Source organism: Phalaenopsis equestris, unplaced genomic scaffold, assembly GCF_001263595.1.
Source record: "Phalaenopsis equestris unplaced genomic scaffold, ASM126359v1 Scaffold000078, whole genome shotgun sequence".
NCBI classification, from domain to species: Eukaryota; Viridiplantae; Streptophyta; class Magnoliopsida; order Asparagales; family Orchidaceae; genus Phalaenopsis; species Phalaenopsis equestris.
This window is the reverse complement of record NW_018164520.1, coordinates 495,632-518,452: the sequence shown is the minus strand read 5'-3', so window position 1 is coordinate 518,452 and position 22,821 is coordinate 495,632. Positions and strand designations below refer to the sequence as shown.

At 37.1% G+C, this 22,821-nt stretch overlaps 1 protein-coding gene across 1 annotated transcript; it reads right to left on the bottom strand.

The window, feature by feature from the left end:
- Positions 1–6,604: 6,604 nt before the first annotated feature.
- On the bottom strand, positions 6,605–8,992 carry LOC110019770 (pentatricopeptide repeat-containing protein At1g03560, mitochondrial). Its single transcript, XM_020717590.1, has one exon. The coding sequence runs from the start codon at positions 8,963–8,965 to the stop codon at positions 7,082–7,084; it is 1,884 nt and encodes a 627-aa protein (XP_020573249.1). The 5' UTR covers positions 8,966–8,992; the 3' UTR covers positions 6,605–7,081.
- Between the last annotated feature and the right edge of the window lie 13,829 nt (positions 8,993–22,821).

Here is a 22,821-nt window from a genome sequence, read left to right as displayed (position 1 = left end):
TTGGAAGAAAGGAAGGAATTTTATTACATTTTTTAGCAATTTTGCAGAAAACTAGAACTGAAATAAAAAGCCACAAGCCAAAATATATTAGTAAAAATAGCCATCGTGCTCTTTGTGACGGAGCATTTTAGTCCTAAAATTTATAAAAAAAAAACTAATTTAATCCTCTTCTTTAGCGCAGACTAAAATAATCCTTATTGAGAACTATTTAAGCGCATGTTAAGATAGTCTAATAACTAATTTGTCACTTTCATAAACTCTGAGACTAAAATCACTCAATGTAAATAATGCGGGGCCGGCTATTTTGGCACTTTACTTGATATAAAAGAAAATACTTAACAAGTATTGATGTGTGTACCTTAAGCTTCTCAAATACGTAGCTAATATTCATCCTGCAAGCTCATAAAACTACATCCATGGTCGCACTTAAGCTTGCGCAGCAAGGAAAATATGTCACCCCTTATGTCAGATCACCTCGCTGATGATTTCAACTTATGAAAGGATTTGTCTTTCTACAATCATCTCTGATATTTCAATGCTTATTATTATTGAAAACTAATAAGAAAATTTAGTTGCATGACACTGGCCAAAGTAACTTTTTTTCACTTCTAATTAGTAATTTGATCGGGTAATCACTCAAATTCAGAAGGTTAACTTCTCATAATTGCTTTTTTGTCTTACTTGAATTGAAGCCATAAGACTCTATCCAATTATTCACCAGACCAAACATACTTTATTGAACTTCAAAATTCTTAGAAAACACAAAAGTTCTCACTCCATCTATCATCTCATACATCTCAACATCTACAATAATTGGGTAAAAGATAACAATGAGATATGTAACATTTAAGATGTAAAATACATAAATCTCAAAATATCAGCACTTTAACTTTTAAGATGTAAAATACAAATTTATGCATGGGTAAGGTCATGTATGTAGAGCCAGTTTCGCCCCTGCTATGTATGTGAAAATTGATGTTCAAGAGTTGCATATGTAAAAACAATGGAATTGAGAGGTATGTATTAAATTCCCCAAATAATAAATGTAGATGAAGGTATGAGGCTGGCAAACTCATATAGTCATATAAGAAGGCATAGAATATTCTTTTCAATGAATGCTCCACCATAGAAGGTAACAGAGCATATTACATGATTAAAAATTCAAATTTTCATGTCAGCTTTGAAAGAGCATCAGGCTGATAAGAGAAGGTATCACACCGGAGGATTAAACATTACTGAAGTTAATAGAAGGCTAATGAAAATATATGTTAGAGATTTCTATTCTATGGCATGGAAGAACAATTATGATTTATTTAGTTTTGGGGAATCAAGATTTCCCACCTGTAAACACATCATTAAGCAATATGGGTTATCTAGCTTGGTTTGAATCTCAAAATGTCTTAGAAGTAGAAAGAGAGAGAGATGTATAAATAGAAGTTTCTCTACTTGGAACAATATAAGCTAGTAGAATGGGATTTTTCATGGACACCCATGTAACATACTTTTATTAAGTCATCCAGATTCTTTCCACATTTAATATATTGCACTTAAGGTCCTTACTTCTATATAATCATTCCAAATATGCTCCTTTCAATTTTCATTTAAAGTGATCTCATTTTGTTGTTGTCAAGCTATATTTTGCAGTAATTTAATAGTTATGATTGTAACGAGTTTTAACCACCCGACAAGATAAAAATATATTATGATTAACTACTCAAAAAGATTGGCAGTACTGAAATGAGTGTATGAGCAAATTTTTAGCTGAAATAAAATATTTGCTAAATTGACAAGCCACTGAGTTATAATGAAAGGGTTGTACCAACAAAAAATTAGGGAAAAATGCGCCTTCTTAGTGGGCGCTATATCTTGGCTCCCATAATTCATGGCCACTCCACAAAATAATGAGAGAATTGGATAGGCTTATATAAACCTAATGCCTTCATGAATTAGGCTTATATGAACCTGACATAACTTGTATATACCTTCCATAGTGGACTAAAAAATATGAGGTTGCAGCCAAAGTGGTGGCAACATCGGTCACCAAGAGCTTATTGCACAAACAGTTCAACTTAATTGCCAATACAATCGCAAATATAAATCGTTTGTAGGCTTGTAGCCCACATCCACTAAATTCCAATAGCATATAACCTGAAATCTAAAATAAGTATCTTAAATTCCTTATCATCATCAAATACCATCTACAAATATAAAATCAAAATGAGCAAATAAATTAAAATTAATTAACATAGGAATTGACTAACAATATACAAAATAATTCCGTTTAATAATAAGCATGCAAAAAAAATAGATATTTACAAGAGTCCGAAGACCTTGTAGGAGTCACGATCAAGGAGGAGCATGCGAAGGGAATGTCTCTGAAGATCAAAAGAGAGGCCAACAAGAGGAAGATCAATGATGACTAAATAGAAAAGGAGAAAATGAAATGGAAAAAGATTGATCAAGAGGTAGATAGAGGAAAGAGGAGGAGACCTGGCATGGAGAGGAAAAACGGACAAAAAAATGTCAAAAATGAAGGAGTAGATGCTAAGGAAAGAAAGGGAAGAGATTGAAAATGGAGAAGCACAAAGATAAATGGGTGGTAAAAAACGAAGGAAGAAAAGAACATTGAAGCTAAGAGTTACAAGAAGTTAATGCAATGGGTTGGTTTTATTGCAATTCTGAGACCAAAATTGTGGTAGCAAAATATTAACCCTTGAGATTGAGCTCAACACCCAATTTCAAAAAAAAATCAATGATGTACGCTATTCCCATAGTGCATCATAGTTCATACTATAGATTAAAATAACATAAAATTTTTAAGCATAATTTACAGTATTTTTTAAGCTTCATTTCCTCATGTAACAGTTGGGGTGCTAACTTTAGACTAGCCACAATAATTTAGTATAAATTTAACTAAAAAATTTGGGCCTGGGTTGATATGTATATCATTAAGTTTGGTTCCAGTTCAACTCTAGATAAACTAGATAAAATATTTTCCTTACTAGATTGGGTTGCATGATGACCTAAACTAAACTGTAGGCTACTAAACTAACTACAAGCAATAAAACTATAGATTTTATTGGCATCGTTGTCTCATCTTTGCACTTACAAGTTGACAAGTCCACATACTTGACTCATATCATTTACACTCGTCAATTTTTAATTGATCAACCAACTCGAAATGAGTCATCAATCATCGCTTCATCCTCCCATTTTCTTTTTCAACTATTCGTTGTTGCAAGGAAGATTCAACATTGAGCTTCTTCTATGATTTCCGATTCTTAGTTACAGTGCCTCCAATAGCCAAATTTTTTTTCTCTTTATTTTAAATGAGGAAAAATCATTGATAACTGAGTTTTTGAACATCTCATATTTTGGCAACTGGTATAATAAATGGGTGAACATAATGTATGTAGGTTTGGCCCAAGCATGCTATGGGTCCAGGAGTTTGACTCATATAACATGGATTGGCCTAAATTTAAACCAGTCGGGTAGGATCGATTTTGAGCCAAAGCCAAACTCAACTAATGGACCTAGTTTGGTTGAAATGATGGATACATTTACAATCCTTTTTATAGTCTAAACCCTATCACAATTCATTATATTAACCATCATTATATAATAGAAATTACCATACAAAATTATTATAATATTAGTTTATGTTTAAGATATGATATACATTAAATAAGTCTTATATAATTAGCATGCAAAAATTAATTGGTTGTATATATGATTGTCATTCATACATATGATTCAATCATATGTACAATCCTAAAAGACAAATGTATAACCAATCAATATAAAGCTCAAACTTTTGTCCTATAGCAAAATAATTTTAAATATTTTTTTTTTTTCATACGAGAGTTTAAAAAACATGATAGAGTTTGAAAAATATTATGAAATATTACAAATTTACTTGAATAATTCACATGAAATAATTTGTGAAGTCTATATTAAATGTTATGTTCATTATGATTTTATTAATGACTAATAAAGAATTAAACTCATTTTTGATGTTTATGAACTTCCCAAAAATTTAAATTAACTTCCTATCAGATATCAAAGTTCATAACCAATAATTCCAAACCACAATAATATGTGAAATATAACTATAAATGTTTAATGAATTTTAATTTTTTTCAAAATGGATTACTTGCTCATTTTCTATTATGCACATGAAATTTTATGCAATAATCATCTAGAAATGTTATATGTTAATGATGTTATAGCTAAGTCATTATGAATAGTTGTGGCATTATTTTGACAGCAAAAGAAAGATAAAATGACAATGAATACATGTAGCAATAGTTAGATAAGTTGTCTCCTTCGATGTTTAGGATATTAGAATATGTTAAGTAATAAGAAAAAAATTAAATTCATAAACTAATAGTAACTTGAAGAAATGCTCAATTAAAATAAAGAGTTGATCTTATACATACATATCTATTATATCAAATAAGAGTTAATACGTTAATTATTATGGAAAAATTATCATGCCAATGGATCTGGTGGGATAAAAGAGAAAAAGCAATGTTGTATGATATGGTAGTAGGGAAGATAAAATTACTATGCTACAATCAGATAGGTTAAAAAATAATAGGTCATGATGTTATGTGATATGATGATGTCAGTAAAAAATAATAAAAAAATTTAAAGTTCAAACTATGATTCTAGTATAATAAGTGCATGCATTGTAATGATTCAAGTACAAGATTTTACTAAATAATAATAATTATTATAAATGAATCTTCTTTGAAAGTCAAGTGCCAGTTTATAATATAAAATGGTTCATTGAATAATCTGTTGATAAGCTGATTAAAAATAATATGTTGATAAACTAGGTGCAGTGCTTATTACAAATTTTTATTTTTAAAAAAAGTCAGACCGCTGCTAGAAATAGGTGCGGTGTGAAAACGATGTTTTCAGCGTTTTGAAAACGCATAAGCTGCCAAAATGCAGTTTACCCAAACAGGTCAGGTGCGTTTTTAAAACGCCACCGCACCAAATAAACTGCCCCAAACGGGCCCTAAACATGTTTGTTATTAGATTACAAGTTATCTGCTAAGATGTCAACTCACCCTACCATTATAATTTATTTATTTTTAGATGCACAAAAATCATGGGATGAGGAGTGACAAGAGGTCTTGTTCAATGTTCGATTTATATAACAAATAAATACAGTGTATGAGAAACTTTATGAATACTGTAAAAGGATGCGCTCAAAGTATTTTTAATAAGTTCTAATTTATATAATTTCCCTCGGTTCATGTGTTCATTCAATCAAAACAGTTGGTCACTAGTCCCATGAGATTAACTAGATTGAGGGCCAGGGATGTGACATTGGCACACCCACAAAGAAACTTAAAATCTTATTTTATTAAATGATAATATAATGACTGATTCTGAAGATCAGACAATCATTCAACTAAAATTTGATAGACGTCAAAAAAGCGATTAAATTGAACGACTATGCTAACAATGTCCGAAACAACTTATCTGAAATGATAAATTTCAAATAAAAATTTATCCAAAACAGTGATTACAATACAATTGAAGAGATCTAGCTACAAAAGTAGAAATGCAAATAGAGTACACACACACACACACATGTACTTTGGTCTATTGGTTGACATCCTCGGTGTAAGTCCCCTCTTAAGGGTTCGAATATCCTCTGACACAGTTGACCTTAAAGAGGTGGTACTCGAATTGTTAAGCAGATTAGGAATGGATGGAGGCACGTATAATAGCCTCTGGCAATTTCCTTAAAAAAATATATATGTATGTATGTATGTATGTATCAGTATTGACTATAGGTGATTTCCCTTGACATTTAATGTAACACTTTGAAATGTAAATTTGACAAAACTTTTTATGAATGCTAAAACATATCCAGCATTAATGCATCCCAAGAAGCAAAACTCTTTGCATAAATATATGATTTAAATTCCAGGCTAATAGATGCAATATATGCTGGTATTATAATCATGCAATATTGTGACCAATAATCAAAACTGAAGGAACAGCATAAAATAATGACGCATCTTTGCGACATACATACCTTGATATTCAGAAAAATCTTCAATCTGGTATTCTGATCACAAGCCTTCACCTTAATTATATCCAAGTTGCATATCTGTACTAAATCAATATTAGTGGGCAGCTTGATTTTCATCAACATGACTGCAAGTGATAAGTAACTCAGAGATGAACTGCAAAGTCACCTCTAGATGAAAGGCGGTGCATAAATGTTAGCCCAGCCAATTTGTAAAAATAGCAATTTTATTTTTCAATACCAGCCAAATTAAACCAGAAGGTTTCCTCTAGGATCGCTCCAATAACTTATATCTCTCTCATTCAGTTATCCAGAGCATTCATACAAAGCCCAGAAGGACCACTGGATGGATGTTGTAGAATTCGAAAATATCAGTGGTGGCTCTCAGACCACCCAGGTAAAGCTTACAAGAGAAGAGAAAATGGAGAAGATGACTTAGCAGTAGATTAAAAATTAGAATAGAGAGCCACCCCTTGACGATGGCCTCCCATATTTATAGTTTTGGCGATGATACACCCAAGAAGGGTTACATAAATAGCTGCAAAAAGAGAAAATCTCAGGCTGCTTGAATTACGAAACTGTGTTTGTTGGTGCAAGTGATTATGTCACAGGATCATGAGACAAGGTGATGAGAATGCATTCGCCCTACCAAATTATGGCGAGTCACTGTCTTACTAAATTAAGGTGAGTTGATGAAAGTCATTGAGTTGCCGACTTGTGCCGACTTTTGTTGACTTGTAGTCTCTTCAAATATACTAGGAACATTCATATTTTTGTCACGCGCCAGAAACATCTACATGTTTTGCTAATCCTTGGACATTTATTTAATATAAAATTAATACTTTGTCCTAATAATTCTCAGTAGCACTTTAGACTTCCATGTTCCAGATTTAGCTACACCAAGAAATGGACAAGAAAATTATATTTGATAGCTCCCATACCAATTACTTAGTCCATAGATGCAATAGATATGTCTCTCTCCCACACCCTTGCCAAGACAAACCATGTAAAACTGATCTTTCTCAGCTTCTAAAGGTTCAACAAAGTAACAAACTTTACTCTCCTTTTGATGCTCCCCACTCTATCATAACCTATACCAATCTTACTATGCACCAGCTTGATAGCCAATTCTGCATCCCCGGCCTTCCTAATTGCATTTATCATAATAGTTCGAACCTTTGCAGGGACCTCACGACCTTTATCAACAATCTCATCAGCTAGTTTACAAGCATGCTCCATCCTCCCAGCCTTGCAAAGCACCTTAATCATGTCCTCATGAGCAGTTTCAGGAACAACGCCCATGGGAGCAAGCTCGTCCAGGATCTTCATAGCCCTGTCAAACTTCCCTGAAAGACAGAGCCCAGTGGAAAGCACACGAAATGATGCAGGGGTTGGAGTTACACCCTTATCAATCATTCTACACCACAACTTCAATGCCTCCTCATTCCTGTGCTTCTTAAACAGCCCATCAATCATTATAGTGTAAGTGTAAATTGTTTGGTCACAACCCTCCCTTTCCATCCTCTCAAACATGGAGCGTGCATCATCCATCCTCCCGGCCTTGGCGAATGAATCAATGAGTGCATTGTAGCAGTATGAATCTGGCACGAAACCCTTCGTTCCCATCTCAATGAAGAGGCTCTCAGCCTTATCCACCATACCTAACTTCCCAAATCCATCAATGAGGCAAGAATAAAACATGGCATTCACCATAATTCCATTTGTGTTGCAGAACTCAAACCACTCCATTGCCTTGTCCATTTTCCCTGTTTTTGACAAGCAATTGATGAGTGCGCCATAAGTGATTTCATCAGGCTTAAATCCATCATCTTTCATCTTCTGTAAGAGTCTCATAGCCTGTTCCTCATCCCCAATCTTCGCAAAAGAATCAATCAGTGTCGTATATATAGCCACGTTTGCCCGGCAACCATTCTCAGACATTTTATCAAACACCATCCGGGCATCGAAAGGCCTCCTATCCTTGCAGAGCCCCGATATCACCAAACTATAAGCATGCGGAGGGACCTCCAGTCCCTTCTCCTCCATCTCATGATACAGAGCCAAGCAATCATAATACTCGCCACCAGCATAATGGCACTGGATTAAAATCATATAAGTTACCTTATCTGGATCCACACCATTCGCCGCCATCGCCCGGAACCTTGCCACTGCCCTATCATTTGTCCCGATCTTCAGATAGCCTTTAATCATTGTATTGTAGGAGACAACATCAGGTCGGACTCCATTACCGGCGTTGCCACTCTCCATAACCTCCAATACCTTCTCCGCAGAATCAACAAAACCCGAATTCACGAGACCGTCCATCAAGCAATTGTAACTCGTCAGGGACGGCTCCACCCCGCACTCCTTCATCCGACGCCATGTCCACAGAAGCTCCTCGACTAGGCCGAGAGATCCGAGGCATCGAAGAAGTGAGCCCGCAGCAGTGGGGGTGAGAATGAGGTCGTCCCGTTCCAAGAGCTCCGCTACGATTATTCGCGCTTCGGCGGAGGAGGATGATGGTGAGGAAGATAGGAGGTGGAGGAGGGAGATGTAGGAGTCGAGGGAGTGGACAAAGGAGGGCTGAGCGGTGGCGAAGTGAAATAGGGCGACGGCAGCAGCGGGGTGAGAGTGGAGGGACGGGTGGCGGAGGACAGCAGCGACGAAGCGAGGGGAGAAGCGGATGAGGAAAGACCGGCTGAAGGAGCGGAGGTCAGAATCAGGGGTGGGGGAAGAGACGAGGAGAGAGAGGATGCGGAGGAGCCATGGGGAGGGCTGGGGGTCGCCGTGGGAGTGGTGGGCGAGGTCTGAGATGTCCATGTAGGGTTCTATCCATTCCAATGCGGGTCGCCGGAGATGGCGAGAGCCGGTGATGGAGTGGAGGAGGGAGCGATGGATGCGATTACTCAGCATTTCATCGCAGGGTAACGGGTCGGCAGATTATGAGCAGGTTACATTCATTATTCATCGTTTATTATAAAAATTTAAAATACAAATTTTTATTTTTATTTAGTAGAAAGTTTTGTGCATATTCTTCATGTTTTATCGATTCGTTAATTTTTACAACTTAAAAATTAGCTTTGATAGGCTGCACGTGTGGGGTCACTTGTTGTTAGGTGTGGCTCATATATCAAAATTTAGAGTCTCTTTGAGTGAAGAGATGTGTATCTTGGAGATAAGAGGGTTAAGAAAGTGAGGGTGTGTTAGTAATTTTATCTGTTAATTTTATTTATATTTATGATTTTTAACCCTATGGGTATGTATTGGACTCCTCTGAAATAGTGAAAGTCATCGCTCTGCTCCCAAGGACGTAAGTATCTTTGTCGAATCTCGTTAAATCTCTGTATTCTTTCGGATTTGTGTCGATTACTATTTTTCTTTGCCCTAATTTCTCAACAATTGGTATAAGAGTGAGGTTAATAAAGATTTTGGCGCAGAAATGAGGAGTTCGACAAAGCTCGCGAGCTGGAGGAGACGGTTGCAATTTGTGGTAGTTTCTAGGGATCGCGAGCGGTGGGGTAGTTTCGCAAAGTGTTTGACAGGATCGATTCGGTGGAATGAAGACAAACGTCGGCGAGATAGACAAAGGTGAATCGTGGGCATCACTGTCGCGGTAGGAGTTCAAGTTCGTGCAGATTTGATCGCGACAGAGGAATCGCTGTGTTTACAGTTTGGAGGAGTTCGCGGTTTTCAGCAAGGTCGCAAGGCGTTCGGCGCAGGGGAGTTGACGAACTGGGGAAGGGCTTCGCTGAAATTTGGTTCGCAGCACACGATAGGAGTTCAGAGTTTGGCTTCAACGGAGGCTTCAGTTCGGATACACGGCTTTCAGGAGGTTCGCAGGAGCTCGGCGACACAGGCGAATTCAGGAAAGGAGATTCGGAGGTTCGCGATCAGGATCTGCGAGTGCGACAGGAGGCTTTGCACGACTTCAGCAAGCGGATTCGCGCGACCTAAGGTTCGCGGCAAGAAGTTTGCGCGAGAGGTCTTCTTCCACTTAGCGCAAGAGGGCTCTAGCGACAGGAGAAGAGGCAGTCGAGTGGTTCACCAGTTTCGCAAAGAATATGAGTTTGCGTGCAGTTACCGTGAACAGGAGCATCGTTTTGCGAACAAAGGAGTTCAGCCAGCGGTTTCGTGGAGTTCGCAAGTTCGTCGCAGGAGAGCTTGCGACAAGTGGAGTTCAGGCGAAGCGAGCAAGCGCGACTATTCTTGAATAGTGGTTTCGCCGAGGTATTTCGTGAGCAGGCACGATTTGTTTTGCCAACAGGCGAAGGTTTCGGCTTGCGAGACAATAGTTTAACCGAGGTGTTGACGTGAACAGGAAAATGGCTTCGGGCAAAAAATCTGATTCGTGAATCACGGGAGAATTGGGAAAAATTGTTGCAATTGACAGAGAAAATTTCATGTTTCTTTGAATTTATTTGCGGTGTGTTTTTGTTTTCGACACAAGGCAGAGGCAGGAAATGTTCGCTGCGGGATTAATTTCAAATAGGAATGTATGGTGCAGAATTCGAGATAGTGAAATTCGATGGAACCGTGAACTTTGGATTGTGACAAATAATAGTGAAAGATTTGTTGTCACAATAAGGAATTTTGAAGGCTTTGCGAGCTATAAAACCTAATAATATGAAAGATGAAGATTTAAAAGAATTGCAACTACAAGAGGCATGTACCATACGTTTATGTCTGGCATATGAGATTATGTATCATTTTATGAATCTGAAATCTCAATGAGAAGTATGGAAGAAATTAGAATCTCAGTTTATGTCCAAATCTCTAACAAATAAATTGTATCTAAAACAAAGACTGCATGGGCTGAAGATGCAGGAAGACACTGATCTGGCGCAACATTTGAATGTCTTCAATCAAATAATCACAGAGATGACACGGCTTGATGTGAGTATTAAGGATGAAGACCGAACAATGATTCTGTTGTGTTCATTGTCTTCCTTCTATGGACATCTGGTGACTACTCTTACATATGGGAAAGGAACAACCAAAATTGATGAGATAACTACAGTATTGTTAGCTCACAACCAGCTGAAGTAGAATGCGGGGGAAAACTCTCATGGTAATTGTTTATATGTTAAGGGTAATAAAGATTGTGGAAGGAAGGAGGAGAGGGAGAGTTCTTGAATGCGATTTTTCAGGTCAAAGCCTAAAAACACAAAGACGATTCATTGCTACAAGTGCAAGGAGTCGGGACATATGAAGAGAGATTGTCCAAAGCTCAAGAAGCAGTTTGATGAAAAACATGATGTACCTTCCAAGTCCATGAATATGGTACAGAGTGACATTACAGATTACGATGGTGATGCACTTTCAGTTACAACAACTCAGTTGAAGGATGCATAGATTCTTGATTTAGGATGCTCTTATCACATAACACCTAATAGGGAATGGTTTACTTCATACAAGTTATCTGATTATGGTTCAGTCTATTTGGGTGATGATAAATGTTACAATATTGTTGGTATTGGCAAAGTCAGAATTAAAATGCATGATGACACTGTCAGAACATTATGTGATGTAAGACATATTCCAGATTTGAAGAAGAATTTAATTTCCTTGGGCACTTTACACAGAAATGATTTTATTCCTAAGGCAGATGAGAATAGATAAAACATCAGAATTGTTAAAGGTGCATTGATGTAATGAAAGGAAAGATCCTGCGGGTAATATCTATAAATTGTTGGGGAGTATATTTGTAGGTGGAGTTCACTTTGTTGAATCATATGATGAAATTGCAGCATATATGTTGACCAAACCAGATAATATTAATAAGTTATTGCATTGCTTGAATTTGTTAAATCTTTGCAATTGTTAGACAACATGGTTGTCCAACCCACTTTGGTGTAAGAAACTCAATGATTTATTTCTCCTAAGGGGAGTGGAAGAAACTCCATGATTTATTTCTCCTAAGGGGCAGGATATTTGCCAAGTTGGAGATTTCTCAGGTATATGTATTTCTCCTAAGAGGCTGGATATTTGCCAAGGTGGACATTTGTCAGGTATATGCAAGTGTTGGATATTCGTCAATGTGGAGATTTGTCAGGTATATGTATTTCTCCTAAGGGGCTGGATATTCCCCAAGGTGGAGATTTGTTACTCCTAAGGGGCTGGATATTCGCCAACGTGAAGATTTGTTAAATAAGACTCATATACCATAATTTGGAGTCTCTTGGAGTGAATAAATGTGTCTCTTGGAGTGAAGAGATGTGTCTCTTAGAGAGAAGAGGTGTGTATATTTGAGATAAGTGGGTTGGGGGAGCGATGGCGTATTTGTAATTTTATGATGTGTAACCCTATGGGTTTATACTGGACTCTTCTAAAATAATGAAATTCACTGCTCTGCTCCCGAGGACGTAGACATCTTTGTCGAACCTCGTTAAATTTGTGTGTTCTTTTGGATTTGTGTTGATTCCTGTTTTTATTCGTGCTAATTTCTCAACACTTGTTATATTCTGAGAACATGCACATGTTATATTTTCTCCCATCATTGTATAGAAGTAGTGTTGCAACCAGAAGCTAGGTCGAGAGCTTAGAAAGGATGTAAAGGTTTGTTGCAATCACCCACCGCTGACGTGTATGACAATGTGACTGCGGGTGATTGGTCGTGCGGACATGCGGTGTCCAGACGGAATATTTTCTCTGGCTAGAGAGCTCAACCGAGCGGTTCGCTTAGTTAAAGCAGGCAGAGGGTAAACTAAATTAAATTATGAAATGATATTTTTTATTAACTATTATATTAGGATAGTAAATCATAATTAATTTAGGGTCTGTTTGGGGCAGCTGCAACTTATTGACAATCTGTTGATAAGTAGATGATTTAAATAAGATGTTGATCTGAATAATTTGGTTGGTTGATTGGTTCATGTTATTGGAAAACAACTGATTTGCAGCTGATTGTGGATAAAGGATCAGTCTGCCCCGTTGACCTCACTTTTGGGTGAGTGTTTTGAGTCTTTCCTTTAGTAACTAGGATCCAGCCTTAGAACTTTCCTAATGACTATTTTAGCATCTTAAAAATGGTACACACTTTCTCCTTAGACATTTCAACAAATCTCTGTTTTCTATGTTGCTTCTATATGTGATGAATAATCTTTAATACAAATATTAGAGATTACATAAGAAAACCCTGATAAGAATTCCTATAGGACCTATGGACCAAAAGAAAACCTTGCATTATTCTACACCTTTTTGGACTTCAGTACATTGCATCATCATTCAATCATCATGATCATCATAAACATTGCATTTTCATATCACAATATTGCAATCATTACACTCATGAGGCTGACCAAAATTATGACCAAAATTTGAGGCTGACCAAAATTATTTGAACCCAGTTTCCCCGAAAATACCTCACTTTAATATTTTAATTCATTCAAAATTTCTCAAAACTGTCATTGAATCACAAAACTCGCTTCAAATCATTTGATACTATCATTTAGACTATTTGAAACCCAAAAATTGCAAAAATACCTAATTTTCTAAAAAAAAAATACCAAAATACCCCTGGACCCCCAAAATATCAAAATTTCCAAAATCTCCCAAAGTCACCGATAAGTCATAAAAATCACACAAAGTCATTCCTTATGTCTTCCTGAGATTTTGACTGTAATGTTGTCATACTTTCAAACAACTGTTTGACACATTGACACCAAAATAACGAATGCTTAAAAAATACTTTGAGGATCAAAAAACCTTCCACATTGGTCGAAAATGACCCCGTATATTGTCGTTTGACTCCAAATTTCTTCATAAACTACCTCGAGCCTTTAAATCAACCTTTTAACTATTTTGTCTGAAATTTGTCAAAATTACCAAAATGCCCCTCATGACCCAAAAATTTTCAAATCATCCAAAATCATTTCAAACACCCCTAAATCAATTCTTGATCATTCATTGAGTCAAATTTTTTACCAAATTCACTCACTTTGACCAAAATCGCCAAATTGAGCTTCATGACCAATCAAATACCTCAATTTTAAATTCAACATATCTAGATCCAATTTCAAATGAATTCAATTCAATTTAATTGTCCATGATCAATTTCCAAAACGATTGATCGCAAACCAAAAATTTAACGTAAATTAAATTTGACGCATTTTAGTGCTCGATCAACAAAAAGTGGTCTGAACGACCCTAAATGACGAAATAGATTGCGCAATCGCGTCCAGAACGTCGATTTTAACTATGAGAGACGTTCATTTCACTGCGAGACCATGTCCGGGTGAAAAATACGGGGAAGATAATAATAATAATTATATTATTATTATTTTTATATAAATAAAATAAAATAAATCCTATTAAACTATCATATTTGATCTTACACGAATGCCTCCCCCTCACACACACCCTCTCTCTCTCTCCCTCTCTCTCTCTCCCTCTCTCTCTCACCCATGCACCTATCGTCATTTATAACCATCATGATCATCATGAACATTGCATTTTTCATATCACAATGTTGCAATCATTACACTCATTGGGCTGAACAAAATTATTTAAACTCAGTTTTCCCGAAAATACCTCACTTGAATATTTTAATTCATTCAAAATTCTCCAAAACTGTCATTGAATCACAAAACTTACTTCAAACCTTTTGATATTATCATTTAGACCATTTGAAACCTAAAAATTGTAAAAATTCTCAATTTTCTCAAAAAATTACCAAAATACCCCTGGACCCCCAAAATATCAAAATTTCCAAAATCTTCCAAAATCACCGATAAGTCCTAAAAATCACACCAATTCATTCCTCATGTCTTACTGAGAATTTTGACTGTAATATTGTCAAACTTTCGGACAACTTTTTGGTACCTTGACACCAAAATAACGAATGCTTAAAAAATACTTCGGGGATCATAAAACCTTCCACATTGATCGAAAATGACCCCGGATATTGTCATTTGACTCCAAATTTCTTCCTGAACTACCTCGAGCCTTTAAATCAATCTCTTAACTATTTGACCGAAATTTGTTAAAATTATCAAAATGTCACTCATGACCCAAAAATTTTTAAATCATCCAAAATCATTTCAAACACCCCTAAAATCAATTCTTGACCATCCATTGAGTCAAATTTGATCAAATTCACTTTGACCAAAATCGTCAAATTGAGCTTCATGATCAATCAAATACCTCAATTTCAAATTCAACATATCTATATCCAATTTCAAATGAATCCAAATCAATTTAATTTCTCATGATCAATTTCTAAAATGATCGATCGTGAACCAAAAATTCAACGCAGATTAAATTTGACGCATTTTTGTGCTCGATCAACGAAAAGATCTGAACGACCCTGGACGACGAAACAGACTGTGCAATCGCCTCCAAAACGTCGATTTTACCTATGAGAGACGTTCATTTCACTGTGAGACCATGTCTAAGTGAAAAATGCGGAGAAGATAATAATAATAATAATATTATTATTATTATTATTCTTTTATATAAATAAAATAAAATAATCTTATTAAACTATCATATTTGATCTTATATAAATGCCTCCCTCTCACACACCCTTTGTCTCTCTCCCTCTCTCTCTCACGCATGCACCTATCAAAATAAAAAATATCTATATAAAATAAACTATCCTAAATCCTACCATACGCATGCTTCGCTTTCACACGCCCTCTCTCACTCCCTCTCTCACCCTCTCTCGCTCCCTCTCTCTCTCTCTCTCTCATGCACGCACCTATCAAAAAAACATTTAAAATTCAATCATATCCAATCAGTTATCACGCATGCCTCCCACCCATTCCTCTCTCTCTCTCTCTCCCACGACTCTCTCTCGACTGGCTAGCTGTAGAATAAAAAAATATATATAAAATAACCTCTCTCTCCCTCTCCCATATAACAAAGGTGAGCTTCTCCTCTGCAAAAAAAAAAAAGAGGAGAGACTCACTTGATCCCCACTTCACTCTCCCATTTCCTTACTTCTCCCTCCCCCGTTGCTACCTCATTCCCAATCACAAGCAACCATCCTCCTTCTCCAAACCTCCCAAACCAAGGCAACCTCCTTCCTCCTCTCCCTTCTTCTTCTTCCACCGGCAAACCTACTCCGGCGAACCCCCTCTGACGAGCTTCCCGCCTCTGTCAGCTACGCGCCCCCTGCTAGCGTTGGCGTGGAGTTCGGTCCACCCAACCCGCGAACTCCCGCTCCCGCCTCTCCTTCTGTTTTCGCGCAATGACGCTTTCGATCGCGAAGGGTCACACCTCTTCACAAATAACCACTCCCTCCTTTCTTTTTTGCGAAGAGAAGCATCCCTTTGCCAGAAACCGTTCCCGCCTCCTCTATTTCGCGAAGAGAAGCATCCCTTCGCCAGAAACCATTCCCGCCTCCTCTATTTCGCGAAGAGAAGCATCCCTTCGCTCCCTTCTCTTCGTGATAAAAGGAGAGGCTCTCCTTCATATCTGGTTGGAACAAGAAGTCACGATTTTCTTCTTAGGTTTCCTCGAGATAGAGGAAGAGTTCTTCGGTTTTCCACGTGACAGTAGAAGAGAAGAAGTACAAGGAGGATTAGTTTCTTGCGGCAGAAGAAAGAAGAAGGAAGAAGAAGAAGAAGATTGTTCTCCTTAGGCTTCTTCTTGGTGGCGCTTCTTCCCTTAGGCTTCTTCTTGGTGGCTTGTGGCAGGAGAAACTGGGTTTATTTCTCTTGTAAGTTTTGTCTTCTTCGGTGTATCTCGGTGTAGAGTTTTCTTCGGTGTATCTCGGTGTAGAAAGAGAAGAACAAAGAGAGAAGAAGAGAGAGAACAACGAAGAGTGAGAGATTCCTCTTGTAAGTCGAGCTGATCGGCTGGTGTAAATTTTCTCAAGTAGTAAAATCCTCTGCAACTCCGTGGACGCAGGCAATTTGCCGAACCACGTAAATCTGTGTAAACTGAAATATGATAATATTCGTGATTTATTTTTCGCTGAGGAAGTTCACAGGAAAGATTCTGGCGAGGTCTCAGGTTCGAGTTTGACACTGAATGTTGATTTCAGAGGGAGATGACATGACAGGAACTTAAGGATAGGGCTACTCAAGTATAGGGAGATCAAAATTAAAGTTTAGTAAGCAACCAACCTGTTAGAATTGTGGCAATATTGGCCACATAAAGAAGAACTGTAGGAATCCTAAGAAGATGAAGAATGATAGAAAAAGAAAATAAAGAAAGAAAAAAATTACGGAAGTGAGAAGAAGCTTGAGGATATTGTTGGCAGTTCATAGTTCTGTTGAGGACTTGATGTTGGATTCAGGGGCTTTGAATGTGGTAGAAAATCTACCAAAGGCCACAGTGCATGGCAGTGGCAGTGATGGAAGTGAAGAAGGCAGTGATGGAAGTGAAGAAGAGAGTGGGTCTTGGGCACTCATTCCTATTGTTCCACTGACAGATGCTACAGAACCACAGAGCTATGCAAAAATCTTGTAAGATAAAAATTTGAGCAAGTGGGAGCTGGCATAACTTCCACCAGGGAAGAAGGCATTGCACAACAAATGGGTGTACCGGGTGAAGACTGAGCGTGATGTCAGTAAAATGTACAAGGCTAAACTTGTTTAAAAAGGCTTTCAGCAAAGACATGATGTTGCCTATGCAGTGGGAGTTGTAAGAAGAAACAAGAGTGACCCAGGAAATAGCTTGGAGGTGCAAAGCTATTTGAAGCCTGCTGATATGTTGACTGAGGGTGTTACTATTGAGAAACTGAAGTTGAACACAGCTTCAGTTGGTCTTCTGAAGTGAAGACAGAGTGAAGTGCTTCTGAAGTGAAGACAGAGGCTTTGAGTTGCAGTGGTGGAGGATTCAAGGTAGAGAATTCAAGTTAGAGGATTCATGGTGGAGGATTCATGTTTGAAGTAAAGGACGACACTATCAGTGGAGGATTCAGTTCGAGGAAGGAGACGTTGTAGCAGATGTATTGATCTCTAAGTGGGAGATTGCTAGCGTTGGCGTGGAGTCCGGTCCACCCAACCCGCGAACTCCCGCTCCCGTCTCTCCTTCTGTTTTTGACGCTTCCGATCTCGAAGGGTCACACCTCTTCACAAATAACCACTCCCTCCTTTCTTTTTTGCGAAGAGAAGCATCCCTTCGCCAGAAACCATTCCCGCCTCCTCTATTTCGTGAAGAGAAGCATCCCTTCGCCAGAAACCGCTCCCACCTCATCTATTTCGGGAAGCGAAGCATCCCTTCGCTTCCTTCTCTTCGTGATAAAAGGAGAGGCTCTCCTTCATATCTGTAAGTCACAAGAAGTCACGATTTTCTTCCTTAGGTTTCCTCGGGATAGAGGAAGAGTTCTTCGGGCTTCCACGGGACAGTGAAGAGAAGAAGTGCAAGGAGGATCAGTTTCTTGCTGCAAAAGAAAGAAGAAGGAAGAAGAAGAAGAAGATTGTTCTCCCTAGGCTTCTTCTTGGTGGCTTGTGGCAGAAGAGAAATTGAGTTTATTTCTCTTGTAAGTTTGTCTTCTTCGGTGTATCTCGGTGTAGAGTGAGAAGAACAGAGAGAGCAACGAAGAGTGAGAGATTCCTCTTGTAAGTCGAGCTGATCGACTGGTGTAAATTTCCTCAAGTAGTAAAATATTCTACAACTTCGTGGACGTAGGCAATTTGTCGAACCACGTTTATCTGTGTGTTCTTTTCTGGTGTAATTTTTCTCGTGCTATTTTTCACTTCGTCGATCGTTCTCCTGTTTGATTTATATATATATCACATTAACTGTTATGGTATATATTTCATAACACCCCCCCTCCCCCACACCTTTTTTGTTCTTTCTTATTCACGTATATACCTAAAAAAAAGAGGAAAATTTACATGCATACCAGATACTTTTTATGTATTTGCATGAGAGGGAGAGATTTACATGCATGCCACCCAAATTTTATACCATTTGATTCTTACATAGTTCCACATTAAAAATCTAAACTTTGATAATTTTATGTATGCCATTTATGTATGTATATTTCATTAAAAAAAAGGAATTTACATGCGTACCACCCTTACAGTTCAAAAAAAATGGGGAACGTTTACATGCATGCCACTCAATTCTTTTGTATTTACATAATTAAATTTTTTTGCATGCCACTCAATTCTTTTGTATTTACATAATTAAATTTTTTTTTAAAAAAAAGAATTTACATGTGTACCATCCTAAATTTGTTTTCCATGTTTATGCATCTATCACCTTATTTTTTTTATTATTCTTCTAAAAATTTACAGTTATGCCACCAATTCCTTTGGACTTACATGCATGTCATTTAAACTTTCATATTTTCATACATGCTGCAAGACTCTTTTGGATTTACCCATCTACCATGTAAGCTTTTATGTTTACTTGCATTTCTTTAACAAAAAAAGATTCCATGTTTACATGTATGCTACCTTGCTCCTAATGTGATTGCATGTGCTTATATGCATAACATTTAAACTTTCATGATTACATGTACAGTAGCTTATATTTTATGTATCTACACGTTTACCACTTGAACTTCTATGTTTATGTGAAAGTTGTCTTGCTCTTGGACATTTACATATGATCACCGATTTGACTTCTTATTACATGCTTATGTTATTAATCCGTATGATTGTTAGCCTACATGCTTACAAATCTTATATGTCTTCTTGTTGGCCACTTAAACATGTTATCTAAATAAGGTCACTTAGTTTTATATGATTAGCCAACTTAAACCAATAGGATTAGTTAACCTAAACTTTAGGTTAGTTAACCCTAAACTAAAAGGATTAGCTAGCCTAAACTTAGGTTAGTTAACCATAATCCATAGGATTAGTTAACCTAAGCCTTAGGTTAGTTAACCCTAAACATATATGATTATTTAAAATAAACTCTATGTTAGTTAACCCTAAACAGTTATGATGAGTTAACCTAAACCATAGATTAGTTAACCCTAAATTGATAGGATTAGTTAACATAAACCCTATGTTAGTTAACCCTAAACCAATAGAGGTTAGTTAACCCTAAACCGATATGATTAGTTAACCTATCCCTAGGTTAGTTAACCCTAAACCAATATGATTAGTTAACCTAAGCCCTGGGTTAGGTAACCCTAAACGATAAGATTAGTTAACCCTAAACCTAAGCCCTAGGTTAGTTAACCCGAAACCTAAGCCCTAGGTTAGTTAACCCTAAACCGATAGAATTAGTTAACCTAAGCCCTATGTTAGTTAACTCTAAACCGATAGGATTAGTTAGCTCTAAACAAATAAGATTAGTTAACCTAAACCCTAGGTTAGTTAACTATAAACCAATAGGATTATTTAACTTAAATCTTATGTTAGTTAACCCTAAACCAATAGAATTAGTTAACATAAACCTCAGGCTAGTTAACCTTAAACAAATATGATTAGTTAACCTAAGCCAATAGGAGCAGTTAACCTAAGCCTCAAGTTAGTTAACACTAAACCAATAAGATTAGTTAACCTAAGCTTTAGGTTAGTTAACCTTAAACCAAAGTGATTAGTTAACCTAAATCTTAGGATAATTAACCCTAATCCAACCCTAATCTTTAGGTAAAACAAACCTTAATCATAGCTTAACCTTACGAGAGATCTCAATTACGAGAGAAATACATATAAATCTCAATTACGAGAGATCGGTGGAATGAGGAAAGAAACTTACATGAAGAGACGGGGGAGAGGAGTAGTGCGATAAGACAGAGGAGAAAGGTAGGTCGAGAGTAGCAGCGTAAAAGATATGCACGTGAATGCGGGTCGCGGGGCAAATCCCACGACCGCATTTATTCATGAAACCAAAAAACGTCGTAAATGGATAAAACAAATGAAAACATATTTAAAGACTACATAGATATGAGGAAAAGTATAGCAGAAGATGTTATTGAGATAAATAAATTTATTTTATTTTACAATAAGTTTACTTATTTATTGTTTCTCAATTTTATTAAAAAAAAACCTTTATAGTTTCACATGAATCAGCTAATAATTTCAATCATTGCTAATATGGTTGACGCTGACGTTATTTGAGTTAATGATCACCCCTTATATAACAAGAAAGACTAAAATTTTCATCAATCATTTCTTGATGACAATCTTGACATATCAAATATCATTTAATTTATAATGGAAGACGATGCATGCTCGAAAATTCGCGGCGGTAGAGTAGTGGATTATCGTCTTAGCGTTGCATTAAATTTAGCACACACTGATAAAAGGTGAGAAGAAAGCATGATGAGACACTTCGATTTTTTTACATGGAAAACCCTTGAAAAAGGGAAAACCCACGGGGCCTAGCCCAGTTGAAATTACCCACTATGAATGATGAGTACACATGTTCATTTTTCTCCTAAATTAGGAAAGATTGAATTACAAGGTTATATAACTATAATCTGACTGCAGTTCTTAGTGACAATAGGTTGTAAGGGATGTAGTAGTACGTCTTGAGTATTGTAGATGATTACATCATAAGCGTTGATTTGCCAGTGAAACCGTGGTAAGCAGTTGTGAGAATTGCAGACCACATAAGCCTTAGTGACGAGTATGAATGACATCTATAAGTCGTGGGGGCCAAAGTTGGGAGCTGTACGAGATGTGAAAAATGTGGACCATAAAGGCGAGTATGAATGACGTCTGTAGGTCACGGGAGCCGGATTCGGGAGCCGCATGAGCTACTGACCACCTAAGTTGTTGGGGCGAGTATGGATGACGTCCGTAAGCCGCAAGGATCGGAGTCGGAAGCTACACTAATTGTAGATCACGTAGGACGTAGAGGAAAGTATGAATGACGTCTGTAAGCCACGAGGGGCCGAAGTCGGAAGCTGCATGAGCTAATGACCACGTAGGTCGTTATTAGCATATGAACTACAATAATGAGCTATTATCCCACATACTGGAAAAAGTTACTAGATTTTTCAAGTTATAACATTGACTGACGAAGTCTGGTTGGTGGTGGTTGGCGACGATAAACGGTAGTCGAGGACAATAGATGGTGATCAATGGAGGTCGGCGGGGGTCGATGATGGTGGATGGTGGTTGACAGGGGTCAACAGTAGTCGGCGGAGATCGATGTCTGTTGGCTACTGAGCTACAACTCCTCAGGGCCTCGGGCTCTCTCCTTATGCTTCAACTCCCATTGATGTGAGGGGTAGGGGTTTATTTATAGTGCTTTGGATACAATTAATTCAAGAATATAAACTAGTTTGATTGGTCTATTTAGAGAGCTTCCTTTAATCAGACAAATTTTAATGGATATTTGGGTGTCTTAATGATGTCAGAATTGAACAATCTTGGGCTTGTTGGATTCGTCTTGTTGAGACGTTAGATTTGACTATGAACTTGCTAGATTCGATATTAGTTTGACTTTCAAAATGTGTCCGAAAAATCTTAATGACTTGATCTAAGTTTGATTTGACTCAGATTAGAGTAGTTTTTATATCATTTAGTCCATTTCATCGAGTCAATCAGTTTTGACTATAACTTTGCTGAAATCGATGTTTTGAATGACTCTTAATTGAAGTCTGAATGTTTTTTATTCAAAAAATTATTATGAGACTTGTGTCATGTATTGAGATTCGTGTCAGATGATAAAAATTTGTTGGCGGCGTATAAGAAGATATCTTTCATAATTGATATTTCATGCTTTCTCTATTTATTGAAAATCCTTCATTTATGATAAAAAAACTAATATCAATGAAATAGTTTTGGCTAATTTACTATGTTGTGTGGTAGAAATTTGTTAATGGTAGAGAAATTTGAAGTCTTTGGCCAGCACAATGTTTTGCGCATACATACATACATACATATATATACATACATATATATATA

What these genes read in the sequence shown, in the direction of transcription:
- LOC110019770 (XM_020717590.1), bottom strand. Translation starts at nt 8,965, where the DNA reads ATGCTGAGTAATCGCATCCATCGCTCCCTCCTCCACTCCATCACCGGC.